This window comes from Miniopterus schreibersii (genome assembly GCF_964146895.1).
Source record: "Miniopterus schreibersii genome assembly, chromosome: 1".
NCBI classification, from domain to species: Eukaryota; Metazoa; Chordata; class Mammalia; order Chiroptera; family Miniopteridae; genus Miniopterus; species Miniopterus schreibersii.
Genome location: NC_138101.1, coordinates 165,449,260 through 165,475,913, shown reverse-complemented (window position 1 = coordinate 165,475,913; position 26,654 = coordinate 165,449,260). Strand labels below are relative to the sequence as shown.

Sequence of the window (26,654 nt, the reverse complement as noted above, 5' to 3'; positions counted from 1 at the left end):
TGTGGCTTCTCTTTTCAAAATTACTCCTGAAAGCTGTTAACTACTTCAGAAAGTGCTGTGAACCAGTGTAGACAGCTCCTGCCTCCTCCGTGGGTCTTAGAGGTCTCCCTGTGATACTGGAAATTCAACACTATAGGAAACAGCTGATAAGGAATCGCATCAGGAGAAGTATGGTTCACTATAGATATTTTTCCTATGCTTCTGCTTTGCTTTTCCTGACTCAGAGCATTAAAGCCTCCCCCAAATAATTTAGTTAGAAGAACATGCATTTTTCAGGACAAAATCCTCATGGGAGGTAAATCGTACCTGAACAAATCTGGGTAGATTTTATAAAATCCAAGGTGAGAGGCATGATGCTAGGTCTCAGAGCCCAGAAAAGGGAGATACCTGGTTCCTTTTAATTTTGACAACATGCATGATATCCCAGGGAATTTCCTGAATTTTTCCATAGGGCTGAATTGGATCTGGACCCTATTTTTGGGTTCTGGGGAATATGCTTGCAGTTGACACTGGGGAGCAGGTTAGTCCTTTGGAAACTTTTTTTTTCTATTTAAAATATAGGAATTTTTGGTTCTTCTGATGACAATTCCTTATAATTAATGCCATGGTATCTAAATTGGAGTGGAGGACTTGGGGACAAAGTATGCAGCAGTCCCAGTGGTGGTAAGAGGCCTTTTCATGTCTTATAAAAGGTTTCAAAACAAATTTGTTTCTCACTTCTCAACTGCAATTAATGTAACACTTAAGAAAGCTTAAAATACCACCTTCTGTAAATTACATGTCAGTTAGACATGATTGTGACTTTGAATGCTTATTAGACCATTGAAGGAAACTCGATCTCCTTCATTCATTTCTTTGTCTCTTAAAATTTTCCCAACAAAAGCAAATTCTTTTCCAGCTGGTTTATAATTGAACTGAAACTCACCTTTAATGCTGCTCTTGCAGTTCTTAATGACACCTCTTGCTTTACTACTCTCTGAAATGCAGCCATCTCGTTGGACCAGTGCCCAAGGGCTGCTGTTACGAAGCTGTTCACTAGCAGACAGGGGGACAACCAAGAAGCCCACCAGGGCTCGGAAGATCCTGGAGTACTTTACATTTCCACAATATTCTGTGACATCCATAGAAACCTTTAGTACTTTGTATATGTTGGAATCAGTCAAGAAGTTCTACCTTCAGAAAAGTAAAAATCAACCAATACTATAAAACATAGATTTTCTTTAAATTACTATTTTCCTATGGTCCGCTCTCCTGTCAGTTCATGTGTCCCAGCTGCTCAATTCTAATGCAATGTCTGGCACGTGGTAGGTGTTCAATAAGTGTTGACTAATGAATAAAAGAAATATAATTAGTCAAATGGAAGTACCATCTAGATATTCTTTTTTCACCTCAAACCCAAAAGTCAGTAAATAATAAGTGTGGTCCCCCAGCTGAACTTTGCTTTGGTAATTCTTGATTGCTTCTCTCAAGCAGAGGCCCCAGGTCCAGAATCCAGCAACCCCAGGTGAGAGGGGAAAGCAGTTCAGACAAGGGCCAGAGGAAAATGATGGTCTGTGACAGAGCTGACGTAAAGTGGGTCTTGACCGATTTCTGTTACGAACACAGTCCGCATCCCAGGGTCAGAGACGTGCCTGCAATGGCCTCACCCGTACACTGTTTTCCATTGCTCTTTCCTGCTAAACTGTTTTCACTTAGCAAAGCTCTTCAGCAGACAGGATCACTGCCTGGGATGAAACATGACAAGAACTTAAAGCTTTTAAGGAGCTACTGGTCTTTCTCTAGTGATCTACACATTAAAAACTAATGAGAATCATCCTGGATGTTAGCTATAAACTGAAACAAGGCTTTGTATCATGTATTCTGGAAAAAAAAGGAAAAAAAAGAAAAACGATAATCTCATTCCTATTTGTCTTGACTAATAGAATATTAATGGCCGAGAAGCCTTCTTCAAGTATCAATATTTGTGTTTTGAAGGGAAAGGGAAGAAGTGGGATGCGCGGACTCCCTGCACTCCATAGTACAACACGAAATACACACATGGACATGCACAATGTGATTATGTGATTTGGCTAAACCAGACAGTGGGCTATACTGTTCCCAACATTGTCTTATTGTCTTTGGTTCATGTCTTTAAACATGTCCAAAAGGGCATGACAAGATTAAATATTTGAAATCCTTACCATAGAAGGAAAATCAGAAATAGATCTTATTTATCCCAGAAAAGGGGAGATTTAAAGGGGTTGGTGGCTGCCCTCAGATACTTGAAGACCTAGTGATCTGTTCTGTGTGTCCCAGATAGTAATGCTACAAGTGATGAATGGAGCTCCCAAAGAGGCATATCCAGACTGATGTAAGCAATACCTACGCACTGAGAGGCTGCCCTGAAGTGATGAGCTTCTCAACCCCGCGGGATTTCAAGGGGAAGTTTGATGATTGCTCCTCAGATGTTACCAAGACCTGTCTTCCCTCTAAGACTCCTGCAGTCTAAGATAACATCAAGTGGCACAGATGACCCATAGGCAACCGACCAAACATTTGCACTATGTGCTCACGGGGATGGGCATAAAGGCACTGCGTTTTTAGTCTGGCTGGGATCAGGTGGAACGCATTCTCTCTTTTGTAATTCATTTGGGAAGTTTTCATGACGAAGTAGAAAAAAATTTTTAGGAGCTGCTTAGAGAAAATGGGGTAAAAGCCCAGCTGGTAAGGTGTGGGAGGCCATAGGTGGGAAAACCCAAAGACAGAAATGGATGGGTGGATAACGTGGATATTAAATAATCTTGCCTGAATAGAGGACATACTGCAAGAGGGAGAAGAGTCAAGGAAAACTGGGTCATCAACAAACACTGGATCCACAGAAAAGGACAGAAAAACAGTACTATTTTAATGTCAAGTTGTTAATCCCATGAGTGGTTTCATCACCAGTTTTTCTTCCTGGTGCTGAGAGTAGAAACGGTAAGTACAATCCATGATGGGCTCTTATATGCTCCCCAAGGTCTGGATTCAGTGCATATCTCTTCACTGGTTTTCAGGTGATTACTTGGGGTTTCAATATACTCTGAAATTAATTTTACTAATATGTCCTTTCCCTTAATTTTTAAAGCAACAAATATTTTCAATATAATGAATTGATTGTTACCACCTGGTGAAAAATACATTTTCAAGCAAGTTTTTGTTAATAAAAAACCTTTTACTGATATAAATATTACTGTAAATGCCTAAAAGAAGCCCAAGTCAGTTTGCGGTGCTGTGTTGTTATTTTTCAAATTTTCCCATTAAACTAAAAGGCTAATTTCCCCTTGAGACAATTATAACAGGAATTAATTCCGATTTGCTATTTCTGAACAAAAAAAAATGATAAAATGATCACATATGTGAAGTCATCCAAACCATATAAAGTTTAGATAGAAGAAAATTTAAATATATTATCATTGGGAACACAATGCCTTAGCTCCATAAATAGCAATTCCTTTTCTCTGAGATCTGGTTTATACTTTTTTTCTTTTTTTTTTGAAAAAATGCCCCTCAAGAATAAGTCTAAAACCTGAAAAGTCAACTTTAATATTCTAAGTTCAAAAATGAAAATGAGGCAGACTCTGAGCCCTTCAAATGGGATCATGTTCTGCACACATGCACTCCAGTTATTTTTGCTTGACTATGCCCATAATAGCATTTTCACAGGACAAAGGATGTGTTCAAACCAAAAAAATGTTCTCAAGAACACCCTCTGGGCACTGAAGTAAAATTACTTTTTCAATGAGAAGAAAGTTCCTTGTTGGTTTTGGACATCGACTCTTACCATCAAGTCATGTGCAGTTCCTAAATTATGACTATCAAACTGAGTTCTAAAAGGGACCCAGAGACATCTATCTCTGACTAGACCACCCTCCTGCAAAGAATCAGTTATAGACTGCCAAAAGAGAAAGAAGTGATTTTAGTAATTTAGAGAAACTACCTCACAAGCCCTTCTAGGACCAGATCAAGTAATTGGTAAGTCCTTCCTCTAGTATAATAGTGATCTTCACACCAGACCTGCCTATCTGAAAATAAACAGTTGTGGTTTTTTGGCCACCAACACACCTCACCTCTGCCCAAAGTGTGTTTATTATTAGAGAACCAGAGATGTTCAAGGGGCATCCCAGGGTCTGATCATAACTCAGAAACATAGGTAAGGCTCCTTCCCCGATTATTGGTTCAACCCTATTTTCCTCTCTTGTGCAAAGAGCAAGTCTCTTGTCCATTTTGAAGTGGAAAAAGATATATATGGAGAGAAAAGGGAAAATATGGAGCAGCGAAGAATTGGTAAAGATCACCACCTCCTAAATGGAAACCCTTTAAGAGTACACTGTTGGACAGGTAGTAACTTTGGAAGTCTCTGAAGGGGGTTAAGTATTCCCCTCGGTCACCACTGGGTAAAATTTACCTCTAAAGTTTCTGAAAATTTTAACTCTAAAATATTTCATTGAAAGGAAACTTTCAATTAAATTGGGGGGAAATGAAAACAACTGTGTGTGGCGTGTGAGCTGTCCTCTGCCTGGTCCTGGGCCCTGACCTGCCAAGAATTGAGTGGCCGCCCAAGGCTCTGGCTTAGGAAATGCCTGGGGCAGCTGCGGCTGGGCAGGCTTTGCAGAGACGCACGGGGAAGGCAGGCCTTGGGGGACTAACTGGGCACGGGCAGGTGGCAGATTTCTGATCTCCAGTTTGCGTTGATCTTACATTTAGACACAGATTCAGAAGAACAGACACTCCCTTTTCCAGTGCCTTCGGAAAGATTGCCGCTCCGTAGAATGAGTCCTTTCTCCTCCACACTTAATCTACAGCCCAGCTTCCCCGGGAGATCCTACTTTGATTTCCGACCCTCACCCCACCAGCTGAGCTTGCATTCCTCCTTACAGTCTCTCAATGCACCGGGTGAGCTGAGCTCCTCTGACCTTTTCCTCTTGATCTCTGTGCCTCAAAGGCATCTCTGAAATACCTGTTTTGTTTTTGCCGTTCATGTGCGTGGACAGGGGCGCCGAGCTAGTCTCTGTGTTTGTGGCCTGCTTCAGTATGAGGGGCATTTGGATGATGGAGCTTTGTGGTGGTCTTGTTTGTGTGGTGTGAGGACCCACCCCATCCAGCTGTGGTCAATGTACAATGGCATTGGAAAGCGATGAGTGAAGTTGTTCTTTTTGCACAAGCTGGTGCCCCTGGGACAGCCTGCTCTCTCATCACATGCAGTGGCACAGCACGGCATGGGAGCTGGCTGAGTGGAGGCCTTAGTCTGGAGGTTTGCAAGCCTGCTGTATCCAGGAAACCAGCTGTGTCTGGGGGGCTGGATCAGTGCATCCAGCCTGGAGTGGTCTGATTAAACATAGACTCAAGAGATCTTGATTGAGAAATAAAAGTCAAAGCACACCAACAGCAGAATGCATCATACAAAGCAGGCAAACCAGAGGGCAGAAAGTAAAAATTGTTTTCTGCAAACGCCTGTACTCGCTGGTCAGACAGTTGGGCTCAAGGCTGGGGAATTTTTTCTAAGCAAAGGGGAGGGACTACCACTAGCTGAATTAGAAACCCTTAACTAGCCTAAGGCCCAAAGATCTGAGTCATTGAAAAGTCTGGCCCCCCCAGAGTTTCCTGCAGCCAAGCAGGTTGTAACAGGGCTCTAGGCCGATTTCAGGGAAGCTAGACGTGCTTCCGTGTGTGAACTGTGTAGCAAATAGGATCTTTAAACATCTACAGTGCAGACCTATTTGATCTCTTTAGGACTATATTGTAATCATGGATACACGTGGCGCACATTTCACATTTCCAAAGGTTACTTTGGTTTTTTATTTTATTCCTTTTGCTCATCCCACATCCTGGAATGAAGAAGACCACAGCATGACAGTGCAAAAAGGGTGCAGGGACTTCAAGCTCTCTTTAAAATGACATTTTCCTTTGTGCTTTTACGTTCCTTATTGTTTTTCTGTGCACTACTGGCTTTCAGACATGCTTTGTTATAGAATTCTTTCACTTGTGTCTAATGTACTGAAATACTGTAATGGTCTCTGTAATGTATATTGTCTCAAGAATAAAGTGAAATGTGGGTTTGGGGACATTTGATGGCTGTATTTGACAGCACTGTTCTAGTTGTACTGTTAAATCGTGAATGTATGATGCTGCGTTTAAAGTAGGGTAAAACCATCTCAGAAAACTTGTTTTGAAAAAGACTTGCACAAGGCATGATTCATTTAAACATTTTTAAAGCCCTATTGAGATTCTACAAGTTTGTTTCCAAAGCTGGATATGAGATTCCGTTTTAATTCCATGTGTTCTCAAGAGAAAATTATTTCTTTTTTTGGTATAGAAATTCATCCCAGAGTGACATAAAGTAACCAAAAGTAAGGTCGAAAATCTTTAAACTTTGCTTTTAACTCAATCATTAGTCCTTTCTAAGTTGCTTTCTTAATTCTTCTGAAATTCTTTTAATTCAATATATTATCCTTCAATTAGCATATTTGGGAAATTAGCATATTGGGGTCTTACTGAATTAAAAACAATTAAATTATCCTCTTTAGGGAATACCCTAGTGCTTGTCAAAAACACATTTTCTTTTCTTTTCTTTTTTTTTAAATTTTTATTTTTGTTTAAAGTATTACAGATGTTCCCGACGACCCGTTCCCCCTCCCCCCGTTCCTTCCCCCTCCCCAGTCACTCTCCCCACCATTGTCCGTGTCCTTGGGTTGTGCATATATGCATATAAATTCTTTGGTTACTCTCTCCCCCTCCACCCCCCTAAAACACATTTTCTAAAAAGTTCCTGGCACCACTTGAAATTGTAGTCCTCACATCTTTGAACATTTTAAGACAAGGCTGCTTCCTCCACCCCAGTGCAACTTCTGTGTGGCAGGTGGGGGGTATCCAAGTCTTAAGGAAAGGGGGTGGTTGGAAAAGTTCCACAGATGATTCTAAAATATCTCCAAGACCACTCACGCCCCCAGCATCCACCACCCTCCTTCCTCTCCCTTAGAAGAGAAGGGTTGATGCAGTAAAACAATCTAAGAAAGAGATGAGGTCATTTTTTATTACATTTCACTCATGTCATTATTATTAATAATTACTAGATGTGCTTATTAGCATAGAGATTTCATGTCATGTTTGGGTATATATGTATCATTTAACGTGGGCCCAAGTCACAACCAAGGTCTAACCCAAGTTAGTAACACATGGAATAGTTTTGCAGAATGGAGCTTTGTCAAGATCCAGAGTTTCCTCCAATGTCAATGGGATTAATTTTTCTCGTTTTTAAACAGTAAGCCTCCTTATGTGGAAACTTTAATGGAAAAGATTGAATTTGGAAGATGAAAAGTTAAGCTGAACAGTTTAGAATCAATTAGGAGAGGATTTATTAAATGAGGGAAAATGTACTTTCTATTTCAAAAAAGTAGAGAAGCAAATTTTGCTCGGCAAAGTAACACAAAAGGGCTTTGGTTTTTTCATGAATCAGGCCTCTGGTGACTGTGTTCAACTGTGCTTTTTAAGTGCATACAAATAATTTTGATCAACGTGGTTGTTGTTTCATAGCTTTGATGTGTAGTATCTCTTTATAGGATGCAATTTTGAGCCACAGTCTGCACCTTACTCTCAATTAGGCAAGTATACCTATTGTAATTGTCAACTTCTACTTACGTGATTGGTATGCTTAATTTCCTTCATGAAATAAATGGCAGTAGCTTATTTTATGTCAATAAAATTGTCTGTCATTCAGATCCCATTATAACAGCTTGTCAGATACTTAGGAAAAAATGGAAAAGATATCTGTATTTTAATTTTATACCTCAAAGAAGATTTCCTTTTCTGACCAGTTTTCTTGTACATCAATGCAAAGCACTCTCTATGAGCGCTGAGTGTGGGTAACGGTACAGTCAGACCAACTGCTGTAGTGTTTGTAGAGTTTTAAATTGAGCCCTTTTTTTGATATTAGCCTATCAAAAGAGCCATGTTTTCTTATCAATGTCAATTTTGCTTCCTGTTTCTCTCCCATGCCTCTCACTCGGAATGACAACAGTTGACATTAAAAAGCTGTTGGCAGGTATGAAATAACCTTATTCTCTTACAAATAGCAAAGCCCACAGTGCACGTGAGGTGACTCACAGGTTCCGTAAGTCAGCAATGACTTCTGTCCAGGGTGTGTTATCGGTAGGCGGCACCTAGAACTCAGGGGAAACCAATGTGTACAAAGACATCAATCTATCTGCACCTAATGTCCAAAATGCCTACTGCTCCAGCAAAATATTTTACACGTTAGTGTTTGGAATGACATGCAAACTGCGTGTTTAAGCTATGAAGGAAGCAACCCGTCTTGTGTCCAAACCACAAGCACTCATGAACATCTGTTTATGTCACTGATAGTTTCTTAGCTTTTCTGAGCTTTCACTAGCGCTGAGGACATTTTCAAAACAACTAGGCTGGAGCTCTTCTGCAGAAGGACTATTCCTGGTTCCACAGTATGTGTCATCCCTCCTCCATCTGGGCCTCTAGATCCCAGCCTCCCCGCCCCAGGGTTACACAGGCATCTTAGCGCATCCCTCTCACTTTATGTCTCTGGTGTACTGTCTGCCAGTCACCGGGTGAAGGGACTCGCACCTTCCAAATCGATGCCACTCCACTCCCGGATCGCCTGGTTGGGAGTGCAGTCTGAGCCAGGTCACCCCTGCTGAATCGGTGCGTGTCCTCCATCTGCTGCTGGGCACAGAGGGTGCCACCTCCCAGGATGTGGCCCCTGTGTGCTCACTCACAGCCCCTCTGGCCCTGGACGCCTCCCTCCTGCATGGCAGCATGGAAACGGGGCACAACGCCCCCAGCCACCCAGGAGTCTGTTATGCTGTTGGGTTCATTGGGCCCATCTTATTAACCTCACTCCCTTCTGTTGTTCCCAGTGGCCTGGTTTGCTTTTGACCCTGGCTCAGCGCACTCGGACATCATCTTCTCCAATGACAACCTGACCGTGACCTGCAGTAGCTACGATGACCGGGTGGTGCTGGGGAAGACCGGCTTCTCCAAGGGTGTCCACTACTGGGAGCTAACTGTGGATCGCTATGATAACCACCCCGACCCTGCCTTTGGCGTGGCTCGCATCGACGTGATGAAGGATGTGATGTTAGGAAAGGACGACAAAGCTTGGGCAATGTATGTGGACAATAACCGGAGCTGGTTCATGCACAACAACTCGCACACCAACAGGTACCCTGCAGCCCCCAAACCAAGCCTTCTTCATGTTGGCTTCTGGTCAAGAATGAGAGCCCAGCTTCAAAGACCTGTTAAACAGACATTAAGGAGGCGGGCAGGCGGTCTTCCTTAAGTAGCACAGGAGTTCTACTAGTCTTAACTGAGAACATCCTGGTGGGTATTTTTTGTTTGTTTGGTTGGTTTTTTGCATAATGGCAGAGACATGAGCTCTTTCTTAGGTCCTGCCTTGTAACATTCCACCCATGTCTGAAACTAAGAATTCCCGTGCATATCCATTATAGAAAAACATTTCAGGATTCTGAAGTCTAGTCCTACAACTTAACAGAAAAGCAGTTTTGGATAAGCTATTTAGTTTTTCTAAACCTCAATTTTTAAATCCACCAAACTAGGATATTAATATTTTTTCATGCAGGAGTGTTTCCCAGATGAAACAGAATATGCAGAAATGCTTCGTGTCAGAGGCACCTGAAAATAGAAGCCATTGTTCTTATTATGGTTATTACCAATGTCATTGCTCAGAATAGAGGCCACTTAAACCTGTGGATGCCAATTTGGATAGCTTGGTACTTGAAGAACCCTCTTATAATTGTACTGATTCAGAGCAGCCAGCTTTCGGGGGAAAGAGAACATAGTAATCTCCTTAGGTTTTCCTCTGCCACCAAAATGTAAGCAGTTGTCATTTAACCCATACTGTAGTAGTTTCTCTAGACTTCCCTTTTCATTTGGTTTGTGTTTTGTTCACAGATCTCCTAGATAAGTGTCTTTCATAGACCCTGGCCCTCCTCATTCTGAATGATACCCTCAGGATACATTCTCTCTGGTGTCACTGAAAAAAAAAAAAATCAGATTAAAAGGAAAGTGAGTCAGGCGTGGTAGGATGGTGAGGTTCACTGCGTCAGCCTTTTCTACATGCTCATCACTGCCCCTCCTCCAGCCAGTAGGTGTCCCGGGGCCTCCACCTCCCGGTGCCTTGGACCTTTCCTTCCACCTCGCGCTGGTGTGTCACTGACTCCTTCTCTGAGTGAGCGTGCACACCGTTTCTGCCCGATAGCAAACCCTACTAGATGCATCTAAGCGGTTATCTTCAGTGATCTACATTTTGGGGGAACCCTCTGTACCTGGATCTCTGGGTCCACCTCCCATGTGCCAGGCTTACATTTCCCTTTTAGCTCCTTTATTTTGGAGTGAAGGGGTGAAAATGGCACAACTGTCACACTATGCAGAGAAACACATTCTTAAAGCTGAACACGCCTCCCTGCATGCAAGCTCGTGTCACTTGTGCTGTCATTGTTGAAGGTGCGAATTAACAAGACACAATTTACAAACCTGCCAGAGGGGAAGAATAGCACTCTTAAACGTCTCTGCTCTGCTGGGATGAGTATGAAATTCAGTCCTGCTAGATCTCAAAGGCCGGGGGAGGGCAAGGCTGGTCATCCACCCTGACCGGCTTTGGGGAAATCATCAATGGAAGCCTAAGACACAATTCACTGTAAAATGACACTTGAGTGCCGATTCTTTAAAATCACTTCATCCCTACAGTACAATTACTTCACAGGGGAGAATCTCTTTCTTCGATGTTGTGATTTTATAGAGCCTCCAACTTCTCAATTCAGACTCAACATGTCAAAAATTACCATCTTCTTGGAATGAGTGTTTCTATTTAATGGGTAACCTAAGGCCCCAAGTCCAATTTGTCATGCATACGTTTAAGTTCTGCTTAAATTCTTCATTTTGATTTTAAAATTAAATCACTTTCGATTAAACAATGTTTGATTCACACCCTTTGTGCAAAGTGTACGACATAGCTCTGGGCAGACCTCTGACAGCCCAGAGGCCACTTTCTTTCTTGGCCTTTAATGCTTTGTTCTCTGAGCCATCTCGGGCCATGACCCTGTGTGAATGAGCTGACTCTCAGCAGCAGCAGAGCAGCGTGGCTGAACCCATTCTCAACACAGGCGATACCTCCCCCAGAGGAGTGCAAATTGGTTTGGAGGAGTAGGCAAAACAATTTACTCTATTAATATGTAAAGCACAGATATGCACACACATAAACCGATACACAGTGTATCTGTGGTATTAAAATTTCATGTGAGGAGGTGCGATTAGGGAGGAGGGGCCTGTTTTAAAAGACTCCTGGGATTGAGGAGAGTCTACTTTTAAACAAGTTGAGAAACACTTAGTTAACCACACAAATGGGGAGCTCCTAGAATGATGACCCACAAGTGAAACCCAATTGTTTTTTGTTGTTGTTGTTTTCACAGAACTGAGGGAGGGATCACAAAAGGGGCCACGATCGGGGTCCTCCTCGACTTAAATAGAAAAACCTTGACCTTTTTTATCAACGACGAGCAGCAAGGGCCCATCGCGTTTGAGAGTGTGGAGGGCCTGTTCTTCCCGGCCGTCAGCCTGAACAGGAACGTGCAGGTGAGCACTGGGCGCTGGGGAAGCGGCTTCTGCTGGCTCTGCTTCGGAGGCTGCCCCTGGGGGGAAATCCATCCCCCAGAGAGGGAGGCTGACCCTGTCAGGTCCAGCCCAAGACCGGCAGGAAAGCAGGAGGCAAACGCATCACCTATGACAACTGGTTTCCCAACCAGCCTAAGCTCCTTCGTTATACTTAGACACAGTCTAGTTAACAGCTGGTGGGAAGCTGGAACTCTATTTATGGTTTGCTAATGATTGTCCCTCTGAGCCTTGGTTTCATCTCTAGTAGAAATGAAACTCTTGAAGCAGCTGGCGTGAAAACAGGTGCCTTGTGCAGTTCCTTGAGTGCCTGAGAAGGGAAGATGTGAGACTGAAGTATTAGCTCCATTATCAGAAATGCTGAGCATCTTCTCTGCACCCTGATTCAATTCTATGGGGATAGAAAACAGCCCCTGCCCAAAAGTTGGTTACTTCTGATTTATTATGAATAGAGAAACAACAGGTCTTTCTCATTCACTCATTAAACAAATATATATTGAGTGCTTTTAATACATGAGGCACTAATATAAGTATCATTTATAAGAGAAAACAAAACAGATAAAAATCTTGGCCTCATAGAGCTCACATTCTAGTTGTAGGAGACAGACAACAAATAAGCGCAATTGCCACATTAATTACATAGTGTGTCAGAAGGCAGTAAGTGAGGAGGAAAGACCGAGGCTAGGGTAAGGGGATGGAGAGCGCTGGGGTTGGGAGGGTGTTGCAATCTTCAACAGGCTGGTCAGTGTGGGTAGGCATGGTTGCAGTCCCAGGTGAGCTGAGCCTTGAAGGGGCCGAGGGAGCGAGCTGAGTGGAGCTTTCCAGGCAGAGGGAACAGCCAGAGCAAAGCTTCTAAGGCATGAGGGGCCTCACCCAGGCAAGGAAGGGCCAAGAGGCCACGGGCAGGAGCAGATGGGGTTGGGGGCAGTGGGAGAGACTCCCAGGGCCATGCAGGGAGGGGTGTGCCTTGCCAGCCACTGCTAAGGCTTGGCTTTCATTTCCCTCTTGAGCAGGAACTCTCATTGTGAGCCATGAATCTCACTTGGCAAATGGCTGCCTTAAGATAGTTAGGGCTTGCCCGGCCGGGCGTGGCTCAGCGGTTCAGCATCAACCTAGGATCCAGGAGATCGAGACTCGATTCCCGGGGTCAGGGCACATGCCCGGGTGGCAGGCTCAATCCCTGACCGGGGGCGTGCAGGAGGCAGCCGATCAATGATGACTGTCTCATCATTGATGTTTCTATCTCTCTCCCTCTTCTTTCCTCTCTCTGAAATCAATAAAGATATGTTTTTAAAAAAATAGGGCTTGAGAATCAAAACACCGCAGGTGATTTTTGCTCTATTCAGAACCACAGTCTTAGGAGCTAGTAAGAAACCCATTGTTGTTTATCAGGATGTACAGTAAAAGTAATGGCAACCCAGAGACCTCTGCCCTCCTCTCTTCCTGCAACTAGTTGCGGTTTTCTGAGAGGTTGAGATCTAATCTACCAAGTTCAGCCTCTACACTGGAAGAAAGAAAACCATAAAGTACCCTAGAAGTGAGCCTTGGAAAACCTCATTCAAAGTTTTCCACATTTTTTAGCTGCTCTATCTTTAGATAAAGACTCTTGGGCTGGAGAGATGGCAGCACAGCATGAAATGGTTCTAGCCTTGTCCACTGAGGTATGAGGTTGGACAGAAGTTAGTGAAATAGCGTAAGTGCCCACGTTTCCTCACACCTGGCAATCATCTATGCAGTCCCCAAAGGAAAGCTTTATCCTAATTGGAATAACTAGTGGACAAGTAATACAGGAAGGTTGTCTGCTCATCTGTTTTCTGACCGTGGATTTGACAGTGGCATCACCACAATGTGGCCAATGGGCTTTGCTACCTGCAGATCAATGCCTGGTCCTCAGTCACAAGGAACACTACCTCCCCAGAATCTTTTTTTTTTTTTTTTTTTAATATATCTTTATTGATTTCAGAGAGAGGAAAGGAGATGGAGAGAAATATAGAAACATCATTGATGAGAGTCATTGATTGGCCGCGGCCCGCAACCCGGGCATGTGCCCTGACTGGGAATCGAACCCTGATCGCCTGGATCCTAGGTCGATGCTCAACCGCTGAGCCACGCCCGGCCGGGCTCCCCAGAATCTTAAAATGAGAACCATGTTATCAAGTGTCTCCAGGATTTGGGAGCCCACCACAATGGCCGGATTCTTAGCCCAGGCAGAATTCTACTAGAATTCTCTTCAATGTGTTCTAGAGTAGATGTTAAAGAAGAGTAAACAGGTCCTTTTTGAATTAGGGGAAGAGGCTGCAGGGGTGGGGCGGGCTCCTGCAGGGCCTCCAGGACTCATAGTCTCTTCCCCCAGGTCACACTTCACACTGGGCTCCCAGTCCCCGACTTCTACTCCAGCAGAGCCTCGATAGCCTAAGGATGTGCTGTGGAGGCGCCAGCTGCCTGTTCTCACCTCCTCCTGAGAAGCAACGGCAAGGAGCTCGGCCAGAGTTTGGTGGGATGCTGGAGAGCCAGGAGGAGACGCAGACGGAGGAGAGGAAAGCTGGTGCTCTATGGTCTGCCCCCAGCTCGGCCCCTTTCCCTCCCAACCTCTCTACCGCTGTGATGCCTGCGTTCGCTTCCATGTTCAGCAATTCCAGCCAGCAAAGGACCCAGACAGCCCATTCTGTCACTTCGTTTCCACTCTCAGATTTTGCTTTTAGTTAATTTTTGTGTGAGTTATATTTTGTTTCCTTTCTGATCATGTTATTGGTGGCATACGGACCTGGCACTGCCAAGAGAAAATTCTCCTGATCACTTGTTTGTTAAGCTTTCCGTCAGAGGTTGTAGGGAGAGGTAGGGAAGAAAGAGCTGGATTTGGAGCCTGCAGTTTACCTCCTAGAGTGTTCTTGCCCTGTTACCTCTCATGCAGCGTTAGCTCTGCCGAGCTAATCCTTGGGGGGTGGACAGAGTGAACATAGCATTGCAAAGTTTTACTATCCACTGAAGCACAAAAATATCAGCTACACAGCTACCCAAGGGTTCACAGTGGGCAGAATCGTTAGGACAGCTGGGTCGTTAGGACAGGCCAGAAACCCTGGTCACTGAATGAAATGAGAAAGTCTCCAGACATCAGCAGGCCAGGGGACCTAATCATTTGATTCATTTACTTCATACAAGCTTTTCCTTGAGAGCCTGTTATGGATCAGGCACTATTCTAGACACTGGAGACACGGTAGTGAACATACAGGTGTGGTCTCTGCCCTCCCAGAGCTTATATTCTCTCGCAAGGACAAACCAAAAATAAAACAATGGCAAATTTTTATAACTAGAAAGGAAATAAACAAGGGAGAGAGGGCCTCATTGGCAAGATGTTTTAAATCCTCTAGAATGATGCTACAACTCCATATATTCTGGCCATGGCCCCAGAAACACACCAACTCAATGCCTTTCAGCCACGCTGTTTTAATTGCGGTACCTGCTGCCATTCATCACAGAGCCCTTCTTTGGTAGAAATGGGGTCAGCATCCTTATTTGTCAGTGCTGCTGTGATACCAAGCCTTAAAAAGGAATGTGGAAAAAAATTAGTGGCCAGAGGGAGGTGGCGCCACCCTCAGTCACGGGGGGTCTTAAGTTGCAGGCCGTGGCTTTCACCTTCTCAGGATAAACACGCTCGTCCCCGTGTTCTCTCCGTGCCTGCTACAGACGGAAAGTCCATCCACTCGGCTGCCATTCACGGCCTGGCCTTCTGGAGCAGTTCAAGTCATGTTTGGAAGAGAATGGAATTGTATGTCATTGCCGTCAGTGACAGCAGAATAAAAATGTTTATTCTATATTGAGATAGGTTTTCATGCAGGTTACCCTTCAGATTCTTTAGAAAATGTAGGACCTGGAAAGACATTCTGATCAGTGGTCTAAATATCTGCCAGTGAGCCAAGAAATTTTCCATGGACAAAAAAACAAGAATAACAAATAAAAGGGAAGAGGTAGGATGCGAAAGCTAACAAATTAAAGCTTTGACAAAAGGTAATATATGTAAATAGCTAATTATTTAGTTTTGGGCTTACTTGATTTAGATTAGTTCTATCTAAATTAGTTCTGTCAGATACAGTTTTTCTAGTTGCGTGTACCTAAGTTATTGAATGGGTGCTATCCTGTTTCTGCCCATCCTGGTTTCTCTTGGCTACAGAAAAACCCTGTTGCAGGGCAACACTAGTTTGATATTTGATTTACTCTGCAATGAGACTCGATGGCTGGGCCGCTGTGGACTCATAGTTACTCTTGGTCTTTATGAAATTCATCCTGCTAATTAGATTTCTAGTGACCTGTAACATAGTAGATTACACAGAATTGCAATCATAGATGCATACAGCTACTGTACTAGAAAAAAAATGATATTGCTGGTGTGCCAATAAATGACTTTTATGAGAGAACATGACATGTGTCTTTAGAATATCTTATTTTTTGCCTGTTTGGGAATAACAACTCGCCTTTGTCAGAGCAGCATTTCTTCAGTAAAGTATAATTGGAAAGTTCCCCAGAGCTCTAGAAAACACGTGCTATTCACCCCCTTTCCTCCTGGGGAGCTGCCAGTGTCTCCTGGGGGTACTCAACTCCTCAATGTTAACTTAGTGTGAAACTTGCATAGTTTAGATGCTGGTGGGCTCTGCCTCCAACCGCCGGGAACTTGCTTTAACAAACCTGCTCCCAGGAAGCCGCAGACTTGTGCTGCAAAATATAGTGTTGCTGATTTTCTCAAACCTCATTCCTTCAGCATTTCTTTGAATGTCTGTATGGCTAAATCATGCGATTGTTTTTTGTACATTTGTATGGTTAAACAATACGAGTGTTTTTAAATAATTACAACATTATTGATCTCCTTTACATTGTTAACAGCCTCTTAAAATAAACAGCCTTTGTTTTTTATTAAAAGAAAAACATTCCTAAAAAAAAGAAAGAAAAACATCACCTGAAAGTATACGATCAAGGTTATCTCCAAGGGGGGCATCAGGCAGTGGGTGGCCTCTGCTGCTCTGCCCCCACCCAGGCTTCTGCTCCTTCCTCCCTCCTCATCGCCGCCTCCCCCAAGCTTTTTTCTTCTTCCTCTATTGTCCCCACCTCTCTTCTGATTTTTTCTCTCTTCTGTTCACTCCCTAAAGGAACACACTGGCTCTTTTTTACTCTTCTTATGGTACTAAGGTTGATGGAACTTCTGATTCCTGGTATTTTCTCATAGGAGTGATTTGCAAGAAATCATCCCATCTTCTGGAAATGAGATCCTGTTTTCCTGCCTCTAATGTGTGCATTAATCTTTTGCCCACCTACTCAATGTGCTGATAAGAAAGGAGGGCTTGCTGTTGAATCAGGATTTCTGATTATGAATGAAGGGAACTACAGCAATTAAAGAAATTCTCAGATCACACTACCTTATCATTTATATGAATATGCTAAAGGCACCTGCATATATTCTTCAAATATCTGTGCCAGCAACTTCCACTGAGACTGGTGTTTAGGGAACCTTAGGTCTGACATGCATCACACATCGCCAAGGCTACCTAAGTCTTGTCTTTATCTGAAGGCCAGCTTTTTGGATACAGGATGTGGGGTATTGAATAGGTGTGAGCAACGGAAGCACCTAATTAAATACACAGGAGCATCAGTCTGGTTCTTTGAATTCAGCATCTGCTCCACTCTGCACAGCTGTGCTAAGAAAAGGTGCAGGCATAGAATTAGATATCATAGAATCAGAAAGTGGGGGTGGGTGCCTAACCTTGTGAATATAGTAAAAATCACTGAAGTGTACACTTTGAAAGAGTGAAGGGCCATGTGGGACATGACCAGGACTCTCCTTGCAGCCACCCTCACACCACACCTAACAGTCTGTTCCTATTTTACCAAACCTGTCCTCTGAGGCAAAGCCCAAAGCAGAGGGGGAGGGGTGTCAAGGACCTGGCAGCTGACCCCCTGACCCTCCCTCTCCCTCCCACCTTCCCGCAGTCTATGGCAGGGCTCCGGCTTACTCCCTCTTTCCTCCGGGTGAAGTCATCTCCACCTTCCTAACAGGGTCTTGAACCTGCCCCTTTCCTGAGGGCCGTGGTGGAGAGAGTGAAAATCCTGGCTACCACGAAGGAAACAATTCGAAATACCTCTTTCCTACTCCCTGCGGCTATGAATCTTGTTCACGGATTTTCCCTTCTCCCACCAGGTAAAAATAAACGTACCACGAAATCTAAAAGGGTTCATATTGTGGTTGATGCTCTTGCCTTCTCCCCTCAAAATTTTTTCTGAAGCTCTCTAATAGTTAAGATAATGAAAATAATTTCATTAAGAAGCATGACTGAATGTCAAATTTTAATTACCTGTTTATCAACTTACAAACCATCTTTTGATGCATGACCATGATTTTTAATGTGTTTGATGAAGAAAACCATAAAGCTAGAGAAGTCACCTTGAAGAGAGGAGCTTCATGAAGGTATAAACCAGGGCTTCTCAACTGTGGCTAAAACTCCCTGATAAGGGCAGTATGTTCAACCATGCATTTATATGTGTTCTGCACAAAGAAAGGGACTCAGAGTGAGATACAGCATGCACAATAAAGATGAAGGACATGTTAATACAAGTACTAAGTATTGTAACCTCTGCGCTTTGCATATCAGACAAGCCTGGGAGCATAGTAAATAGTACAGTGGCCAAGGGCACAGTTTCTGCCAGTGACTGAATCCTGGTCCTGGCCCCCTGCGCGCCCTGGACCAAGTGACGAAAACTCACATACAGTTTCCACATCCCTAAAGCAGAGAGAATAATATAATTTTGGGGGGGTTAAATCAAACAATATGTGTAAAACATTCTGAAGAGTACCTGGCCCATAATGAGCGCTATGGTGTTTTATTTGCGTATAATCTCTTAACCGTCCCACGGCTCCATCCCCTCCCTTTTTTATTACTAAGATCCCATTTGAGTGTCAATAATGATTCTCACAATCATCTTCTTGGGAGACAATGTCTATTTTTGGGACTTGACAAAATGTTTGTTATTCTGCAAAAATTAGTGAAAGAATGTAGGCAAGGAAATTCTGAGAAAAGGTAGTAACCCGACTTGTAGGACACATTAAAACCTATTTCAAAGCCACAATAATGAAAATGGTGTAGTATTACTAAAATCAGCTACAAGATAACTCAGAAATAGAGATTTCAGTAGATGGTGAATAGAGAATCATCACAAGGGAGGAAATGAAAATTGTTCAAAAATGTTGAAAAATATTATTTAAAAATTGGTTAACTATTTGGAAAGCAAAACTGTATCCTTAATCGTATCATTTTTCAGTTATGGTGTTAAACATAAAATATTTAAAACTTTAACAAATCAGAAGAGAATGCTAATATGCATCGATCTTTCTCAAGGAGGCTTAAGTCACTGTAAATTATGCAACTGGCGTATCAGTTTTCTAAGACTCCTCTGCAACTTATATTTTACACTGTAAACTCTTCTTTGTTCTCCTTGCCTATATATCATAGCTACCTGTTTCCTTCTTCAGCTAACCAGGCCCATCTTTTCCTGTCTAAACCCACATCTAGCACCATAGATTTATTAAATGTATTGATTTATTGTTATACTGCATTTAACTAACTACCTTTAAGGAAAGATTGAGGTATTAAATATGAACTACTCTGCACTCTGTTTCCCTGTATTTTCAACCTAATGGTTAACAGGTTTATAAGGAACAAGTCCTCTGAGGTAAATGAGGATCCTCATGTTTCCTTCTGCAGCGCTGACCCCCACGTGTGACCTATGAGAAGACTCCACTCAATATATTTCCCTAACTGCCTGGTGGGCTGCGTGGCTGCGGGTACGCAGAGTAAGTCTCCAGTCTCATGGCTCGGGCAGGCTTAAAATGATGAGCGGGCGAAGGTTAATTGCAGCTTCTCAAGAGGTTGGTTTCGTGGTTGGCAATACCACAGGCTTTGCAGAATATGCGAACCTCAACCATCTAGGTAGAGCGATGCACTCAGGCTTGATACATATACCTGCAGAAAAAATTACAAATACCTGTCAGAAAGAAACCCAACTTAGAAGAAACTTCTGAGGATCAGACAAAACTTCATGCCACTCTTCCGTGTCTTCAACATTTCAACTAAGACCTAAGGCCAAGAATTAGAAAGTAGTGCAGTTACCATCTACAATACATACACTGTGCGAGCTCGCTGTCCACCACCGAGCCGAGGGGACACTTGGTATTAAGAGGATCTGAGCATCTGCTCTCCATGCCTTGGGAATGGACAGAGTCTCCGTGGACCAGATGAAGCACTGAGGGCCGGCCCAGGGGCAATGGGGGTGTCAAGTCAGGGCCTCAAGGAAACAGTAGAGAGTAAGGCACAGGGGAAGACTCAGTAGCAATGATGTCCAGATGCATTGGACACATGCTTCCTTTCCTTTAGGGGCCCCAGGTCTCAGGTTTCATCCTGAAGCCTCTTTCTGGCAAAAGTTTGGCAGTAACTAAAGGAAACTCAGTAATCACTGGGGCACGTTCCTAGTTGAAACTTTCAAAAACACTGTAAAAGAGGACAACTAAGGAATATCATTCTTCCACAGAATGGGTCTTCCCAATACAATATTTTTCATGTTCTGAATCTAGATTAATAATAACCATAACAATATTACCCTATTTTCTTATTTCATAGATGCAAGAATTGTTTTGTGGGGTTTTTTAAATCCTCACCCCAGGATACTTTTATTGATTTCAGAGAGAGAGGGAGGGAGAGAGAGAAAGAGAAAAACATCCATTGGTTGCCTCCAGTATGCACCCAAACTGGGGATCGAACCCACAACCCAGGTATATGCCCTGACTCGAAATCAAACCCGCAACCCTTTTGGTTTACGGGACCGTGCTCAACAAAGTGAGCCACTGGGCTGGGCTATTTTGTGTTTTAATTTTTGATTTTCACACTTTAATATCTCTGCAATGAAGATACATCTTACATGTGTCAAAAGAAACTCATCAGCTACTAGCAAAGTGATGGTTCTCAGTCCCCACTGCATATTGAAATCATCTGGAGAACTTTATAAATACTTAATTTGTCACAAACTGGAGGTAATAATACCTACAGGATGGGGTGATTATGAGGATTAAGTTAGAAAAGATGTGAAGTGCCTGACGCAGCACCTCATTGGGATTACTCTTAATTAAGCTCCTGTTGATCTTTGCAATGGAAAGTGGTCAGCATATAATTAAATACACATTGCTGGAACGTTTGCAGAGTGGAAGTGGAAGGTGAAAAGATTTACCAAAGATTTTGGCCTTGAATAACTTAAAAAATTTACGTCCCTTGAGTACAGTTCACACCAGTGTTTCTTAGGGCAAGTAATAGTCATTGCTACTGTTACTTTAGGGCTCACAATGTGCCATGTGCTATTCTAAATACTTCATTTTTATTAACTCATTTAATCTATACAACAGTCCTATGAGGCGGCATTACTATTATCCCTCATTTAAAAAAAAAATTTAAAAATCAAGGGTATGTCATTTGCCCAAGGTCACAGAGCTGGTAAGTGACAGAGCTGGGATTTGAACCCCCACGTGTTGGTTCTGGGGCCTTCACTCCTAACTATTCTGCTTTACTCTCTAAATAGCAGAGACACTAATCCACACGTACTCGCAGTGGGCTGTGCAACTTCCTCCCTTGTGTGCAAAGTTATCCCTTTGGGATTTGGAGTAACAAATGAAAACTCCAATTTTAAAATTATATGTGTGTTTTGTTGATTCTCCAAAAATAAACTTAAAAATTTTTCAAGTTTTGCTAGAAAAGTACTTTAGGTGAATATGAGGTTTTTGAAGATAGGGACCATGCCTTCTTCAATATTATTCCATGTGCCCACTGTTCCCCGTAACCTGTTCCTTGTATAAATGTGAGCAAACCAACCACAACCACCTATGCACACACCTCTAGCACCGGTGCTGGCCAAGCTGCTCAGCTCCGTCTGTGCATTAGAACGGCATGCACAGCATGAAGAAGATATTGTCTGTTAGGGTAGGACAGTGGTCTGGAAGTAGAGGGAAACAGGTCTTCTCCCCATTTCCTAGAATAGACTTAAATGGCTTATGTCTGTGTATTTGACTATTTTAGAAACCTCATGTAAGTGGAATGACGCAGTAGTTGTCCTTACACATAATGTTTATTTCATTTAGTATCATGTCCCTAAGGTTTATTTCATTTAGCATAATGTCCCTGAGGTTCACGCATGCTGTTCCATATTATAGAATTTACTGCTTTTTTAAAGCTGAAGAATATTCCATTGTATGTACATACTATGTTTTCTTTATCCATTCATCCACAGATGGACCTTTTTTAGGCTGTTTCCATAGCTTGGCTATTGTGAATAATTCTCCCATGATCATGGGGGTGATAAAACACATAGAATCAAAGAGTGGTTGCCAGAGGCTGGGGACAGGGTATTGGGGAATTGCTACTCAACAGGCATAAAGTGTCAGCTAAGCAAGATAATTAAGTCCTCGAGATCCGCTGTACAACATTGTACTTATAGTTAACAGCACTGTATTGTGCACTTACGTTTCTCCAAGAGAGTAGCTCTAATGTTAAGTGTTCTTGCCACAATAAATAACAATAATAATAATGATGATGATGATGTTTATGTCCAGAACCTGGAGAAATTCTGATAGAAACCTGGTCTCCTGGCAGCCTGGCCCTTGACCTTGGCCCTCTTGGAGGGTCACCAAGCTGGGATAAAGAGGCTCTCTTCTCTAAGCTTTATTGCCCATCTAGCGTCCTGGAGGACAGAGAACAAAGTCAACTCCAGGGAAAATTCCAAAGTAAACAAGGTGTCTCTTTGGTGCCCTCCCACTTTCCTTTCTGTGTCCAGCACTTCTCACCCCGAATACAGTATCCAAAGTACTGAAAGTTTCCAGTAGCTACAACGTACCCCGTGCCTCAGGGGCCATACTCAGCTCAATCTCTTTTCCATTTCTCTCATTAATCAAATTTTTCAGAGTAAAAATCTCTAAAACAGTTTTTTTACAACTTCCCACTAAGATATCCATATGAGCTTCTTAAATACAAACGTTTCAACAGCATTAGAAACCCTGTTCGTTACTTGACAGTGCCTAAAAAGAACCTAGACCAATGTCAGCGTAAAGAAGACTGAACTAGAAAACAAAATCGTGGCCAAGAGGCAAAAGGAACTTGTTGAAGTAAACAGACTTCACCAGCTTGGGTCACCCCACCCCCATCAGCACCCAGCTCAGAAGTACAGGGTCTGCACAGGATAATCCCCAGGGAGCTATGCCCTGCTGCAGCCAAGGGGCACCCACGTCCTCCTAGTGTGCCCATTCAGGAGCACACCTCTCAGTACACACCACCACCGTAGGCAGGGGGGTGCTGGCACAGGGGGGCTGAGGAGGGAAGATCTTCAAAGCCAGCCATGAGAAGGGTGTTTTGCTAATATTCCTGAAGACAAAAATTATTTTTCTCAGTGAAACAGAACAAAAGAGTGGGAGTTAGGAGCAGGATGGCTAGAAAGTAAGAATATTTACAACTGCAGCCATTGCTGCACTGAGGACACTGTAGACAACTGCTTTGGGGGGAAACTGCCTTTTTTCTGTTTTTCCCCCCTTTTTTTTCTTAAAATTTAGCTTTAAAGGGACCTTGGATTATGTGAAAGGGAAGTCCCAGCCCAGCCCAGTAGGGTGACCAAGAGAATGTGGAGCTGTACAGTAATGGGAGCGTTGCATCTTTGTGCTGATAGGGTTTGGACACAGGGGTTTGTTCATTGTTTGTTTGTTTGCTTGTTTGTTCATTTTAAAGGACTTCTTTTTCCTCCTGGCAGCCCAGAGATTGCAGCTGGGGGTCTCAAGGGAATGAAAAGGTGGAAAAAAGAGTCTAAAACAGTCTCCAGGAACATGGAAGCAGAATAGGACCCAAGGAGAGAGACAGCCAGAAAGGAATTCGCTCTGACGGTGTTTGCCCGATGGTCTTTGGGCACAATGATGCCTGATATTCTATTTCAAGATATTTCCTGTATTGTGAGATATTTCTCCCCTATCACCACCACCTCCCGTCCCCACCAGGTCTTTAAAGGAGCTCCTTAACTTACATGAACTAGGGCAGTCTTAAGTGACAAGTGCCCCTATGCTTGGTACTAAGTGATCTGGGGATTGGAGAGTAAACCAAAATACCCAGGATTTATTCAGAATAAAATAGTGCTGCATTCGTATAATGGAATTTGATACAGCAATGAAAACATATGATGTTTGGCAAGAACATAAATGAAATTTACAGACTTAATGTTGAGTAAAAGAAGTCAGGCAAAACAGAGATGAACTGTTTGATTCCACTTACACAAGGTTGAAAGCAGCCGAAGATAAGTTGCAATATTAGAAATCAGGGTAGTGATTATCTTTAGGATGGGGTAGTGACTAGAAGGGAGCACAAGAGACATCTCAATCCAACACAAATGTCACTGGTATTGCTCCTACTTGCCTTACCGAACCTCCAAACCCTGCACACCAAGTCCTGTATTTCTAGGAGTCTCCAGAAGATGTCTCTACATGCTCACAATCTGGCTGACAACACCTCAGCCCACTGAGCACAGGGGTGTCTCCAGACCCTCCTCTAAGCTGTGCAGAAATGAAACGCAAGAATATCTCACCTGGGACGGGGCAAGAGGGAAGAGATTATTCAAAGAATTCATATGCATATATGCATAGCTCAGACTCAGACAATAATTCAGTGAAGGCCTGGGGGGTGGGGGTGGGGGGTGGGGAGAATGTGGCGGGAGGGAGGTGGAGGAAGTCAATGGGGGGAAAAGGGAGAACACCTGTAATACTTTCAACAATAACGATAAATTAAAAATAAATAAGTAATAATAAATAAAAGAATGACTCATCTGTTCGTGTTAAAAGGTAAAACAGTGTTCCTGGAATCTGTGTATTTTTTATAAAGCTGAGAGAGAAAAGTCTTTCAGTTTTTGCTGACAGGCCTCTTTGTCCAATGGAACACATGCCTCTAGGCCCCTAAACCAGAGAACAGAAACAAGAAGCTGCTACAAGGCCCCAACCAGACTTCCTATTATGCCTGACAACCAAGGCTTCTTCCTGGTTCAAGCTAATCAGCTGACTCTTCCTACCCTTAGGGCAAGTTCTCACCCAAGAAGTTCCTCAGCCTCCACCAGCCACCCACAGCTTGCTAGACAAGCCTCCCTCTACCTAAACCCCAGCAATGGGCTTGGCCTGACTTCTTTCCCCATGACTCCAACTCCCTTGGGCACACTGACTTCACTCAGGCCTGTCTCACCAGTTTGCAGACATGTCCACACGGGCTTGAAAACCTGCGATAGACCCCAGATAAACCAGTGTAGACATCCAGCTACTCTGACTGTAAACTCGTATGGTTGACTGGGAAGTCCAAGCCACTAGCAGACCCAACTTATGTGTGTTCCAAATCTAGCATAAGAATGTAAAGATCCTGAGTCTTTTTTTTTTTTATTTCAGAAAGAGGAAGGGAGAGGGAGAGTTAGAAACATCAATGATGAGAATTGTTGATCAGCTGCCTCCTGCACGCCCCCTACTGGGGATCGAGCCCACAACCCGGGCCTGAGCCCTGACTAGGAATCAAACCATGACCTCCCAGTTCATAGGTCGATGCTCAACCACTGAGCAACACCGGCTGGGCCCATGTCTTTTCATTTTTACGATTTCATCAATGTTCTATGTCAGAATAAATTATTTAGATTTCAATATATTTACATTTAAGGTTTGGGAGAAAGTGCCATCTACTTCATGCTTGCTCTGGCTACAGTGATGAGAATAATCCATTTTGGTTTATCTTCAGAGTATGGGTAATTTTTTCAGAGTGTTTTGGTGCATAAACATCAGGAGCAAAGAAAGAAATAAAGCAGTAATTAAAATTGCAATCACATCCTTTGCGGAACCACTCAATAACCTGAGATGTCAAGTTCAAATGGCAAATTCCTCCACCTGCTGGTGTAAGCCTGTTTCTGCCAGTCTCACACCAAATCTTTTCCTCAGAAATACAAGACAATTTGTCATGAAAATTATGAATGGCGTAAACTTCATATTTTCATCTTAAACTGGAAATGTATGATTCGATAACTAAGATACTGCCATTCAAGAGGATAGAGGAGTAAAAAGAACATCCAGGAAGAAAAAAGAAACATCTGTTGTCATTGGGCTTCAAGACAAATACAAGATTCTCCTTTCTTCTTGTGAACTTATATAGCACTTAAGATCTGGGCTAATTGGTTTTTTTCCTGTAGCACATTCTGCCTTGTATTTTCACATGAGTATGTTGCCTTAACCTAGTTTAAAAGTTCTTGTAAGGCAGAGCCATGGCCTGTATTTTTTGTACCATCAAGAGTGAGCACAGTACCTTGTATACAGTGGGGGCTCATCTGATGATGTTTTGTTGGTTTTCCAAGTTGGCCAACACTTCCAGGTCCTGCGACATGACCACAGGGGAGTCCTATAGTCATGGTTGTAAAACCTAGTTTAGGTTAGAAAATGACCACTCCCACAATAAGTAAATGGACTTATACTTAAGTATGGGATAGGGGAGGGAATAAAGGGACAGAGTCAGTTCCCAGAAAACAAGGTACTGGGGAAACAGTGTACCTGGCTGCTCTAGGGTCTTTTGGTTGACTGATGTATCCCAAGTGCTCAGCACAATGCTGGACACATAGTAGGTGCTTAACAAATATTTTTCTAATAAGTCAATAAATTAAAACATTGAATTTGAAAAATAGAGATAGGTTATGCTATGCAACATTATGTTTAATGAACTATAATACATCTAAGACAACAAGAAATGCAGAACAGAAAGCCCCACATTTGTGTGAGATCAGCTTTCAATATATCATCTAGACTTCCAGGCTCCATTTTTGAAAATACTAAGCGAAAAGGAAGCTATTTTTCTCTGTATTTTATGTCTTAAGCTAATAAATGTTACCCCTCATTATCTAAGCACCTTAGTGGT

At 43.0% G+C, this 26,654-nt stretch overlaps 1 protein-coding gene across 14 annotated transcripts in view; it reads left to right on the top strand.

The window, feature by feature from the left end:
• TRIM9 (tripartite motif containing 9) overlaps positions 1 to 16,597 on the top strand; it is an 87,224-nt gene extending 70,627 nt beyond the window's left edge. For 2 of the 14 annotated variants that reach the window (XM_081161739.1, XM_081161737.1), the window contains 6 exons: positions 4,723 to 4,911; positions 7,575 to 7,616; positions 8,033 to 8,056; positions 8,904 to 9,153; positions 11,475 to 11,637; positions 14,027 to 16,089. In XM_081161739.1, coding sequence (XP_081017865.1) covers positions 4,723 to 4,911; positions 7,575 to 7,616; positions 8,033 to 8,056; positions 8,904 to 9,153; positions 11,475 to 11,637; positions 14,027 to 14,089 — 731 coding nt within the window. In that variant the 3' untranslated portion in view covers positions 14,090 to 16,089. Of the gene's footprint in view, positions 1 to 4,722; positions 4,912 to 7,574; positions 7,617 to 8,032; positions 8,057 to 8,903; positions 9,208 to 11,474; positions 11,638 to 14,026 lie in introns of all 14 variants that reach the window. The other 12 variants (XM_081161736.1, XM_081161729.1, XM_081161741.1 and 9 more) reach the window with 9 other exon arrangements.
• The last annotated feature ends 10,057 nt before the right edge of the window (positions 16,598 to 26,654 follow it).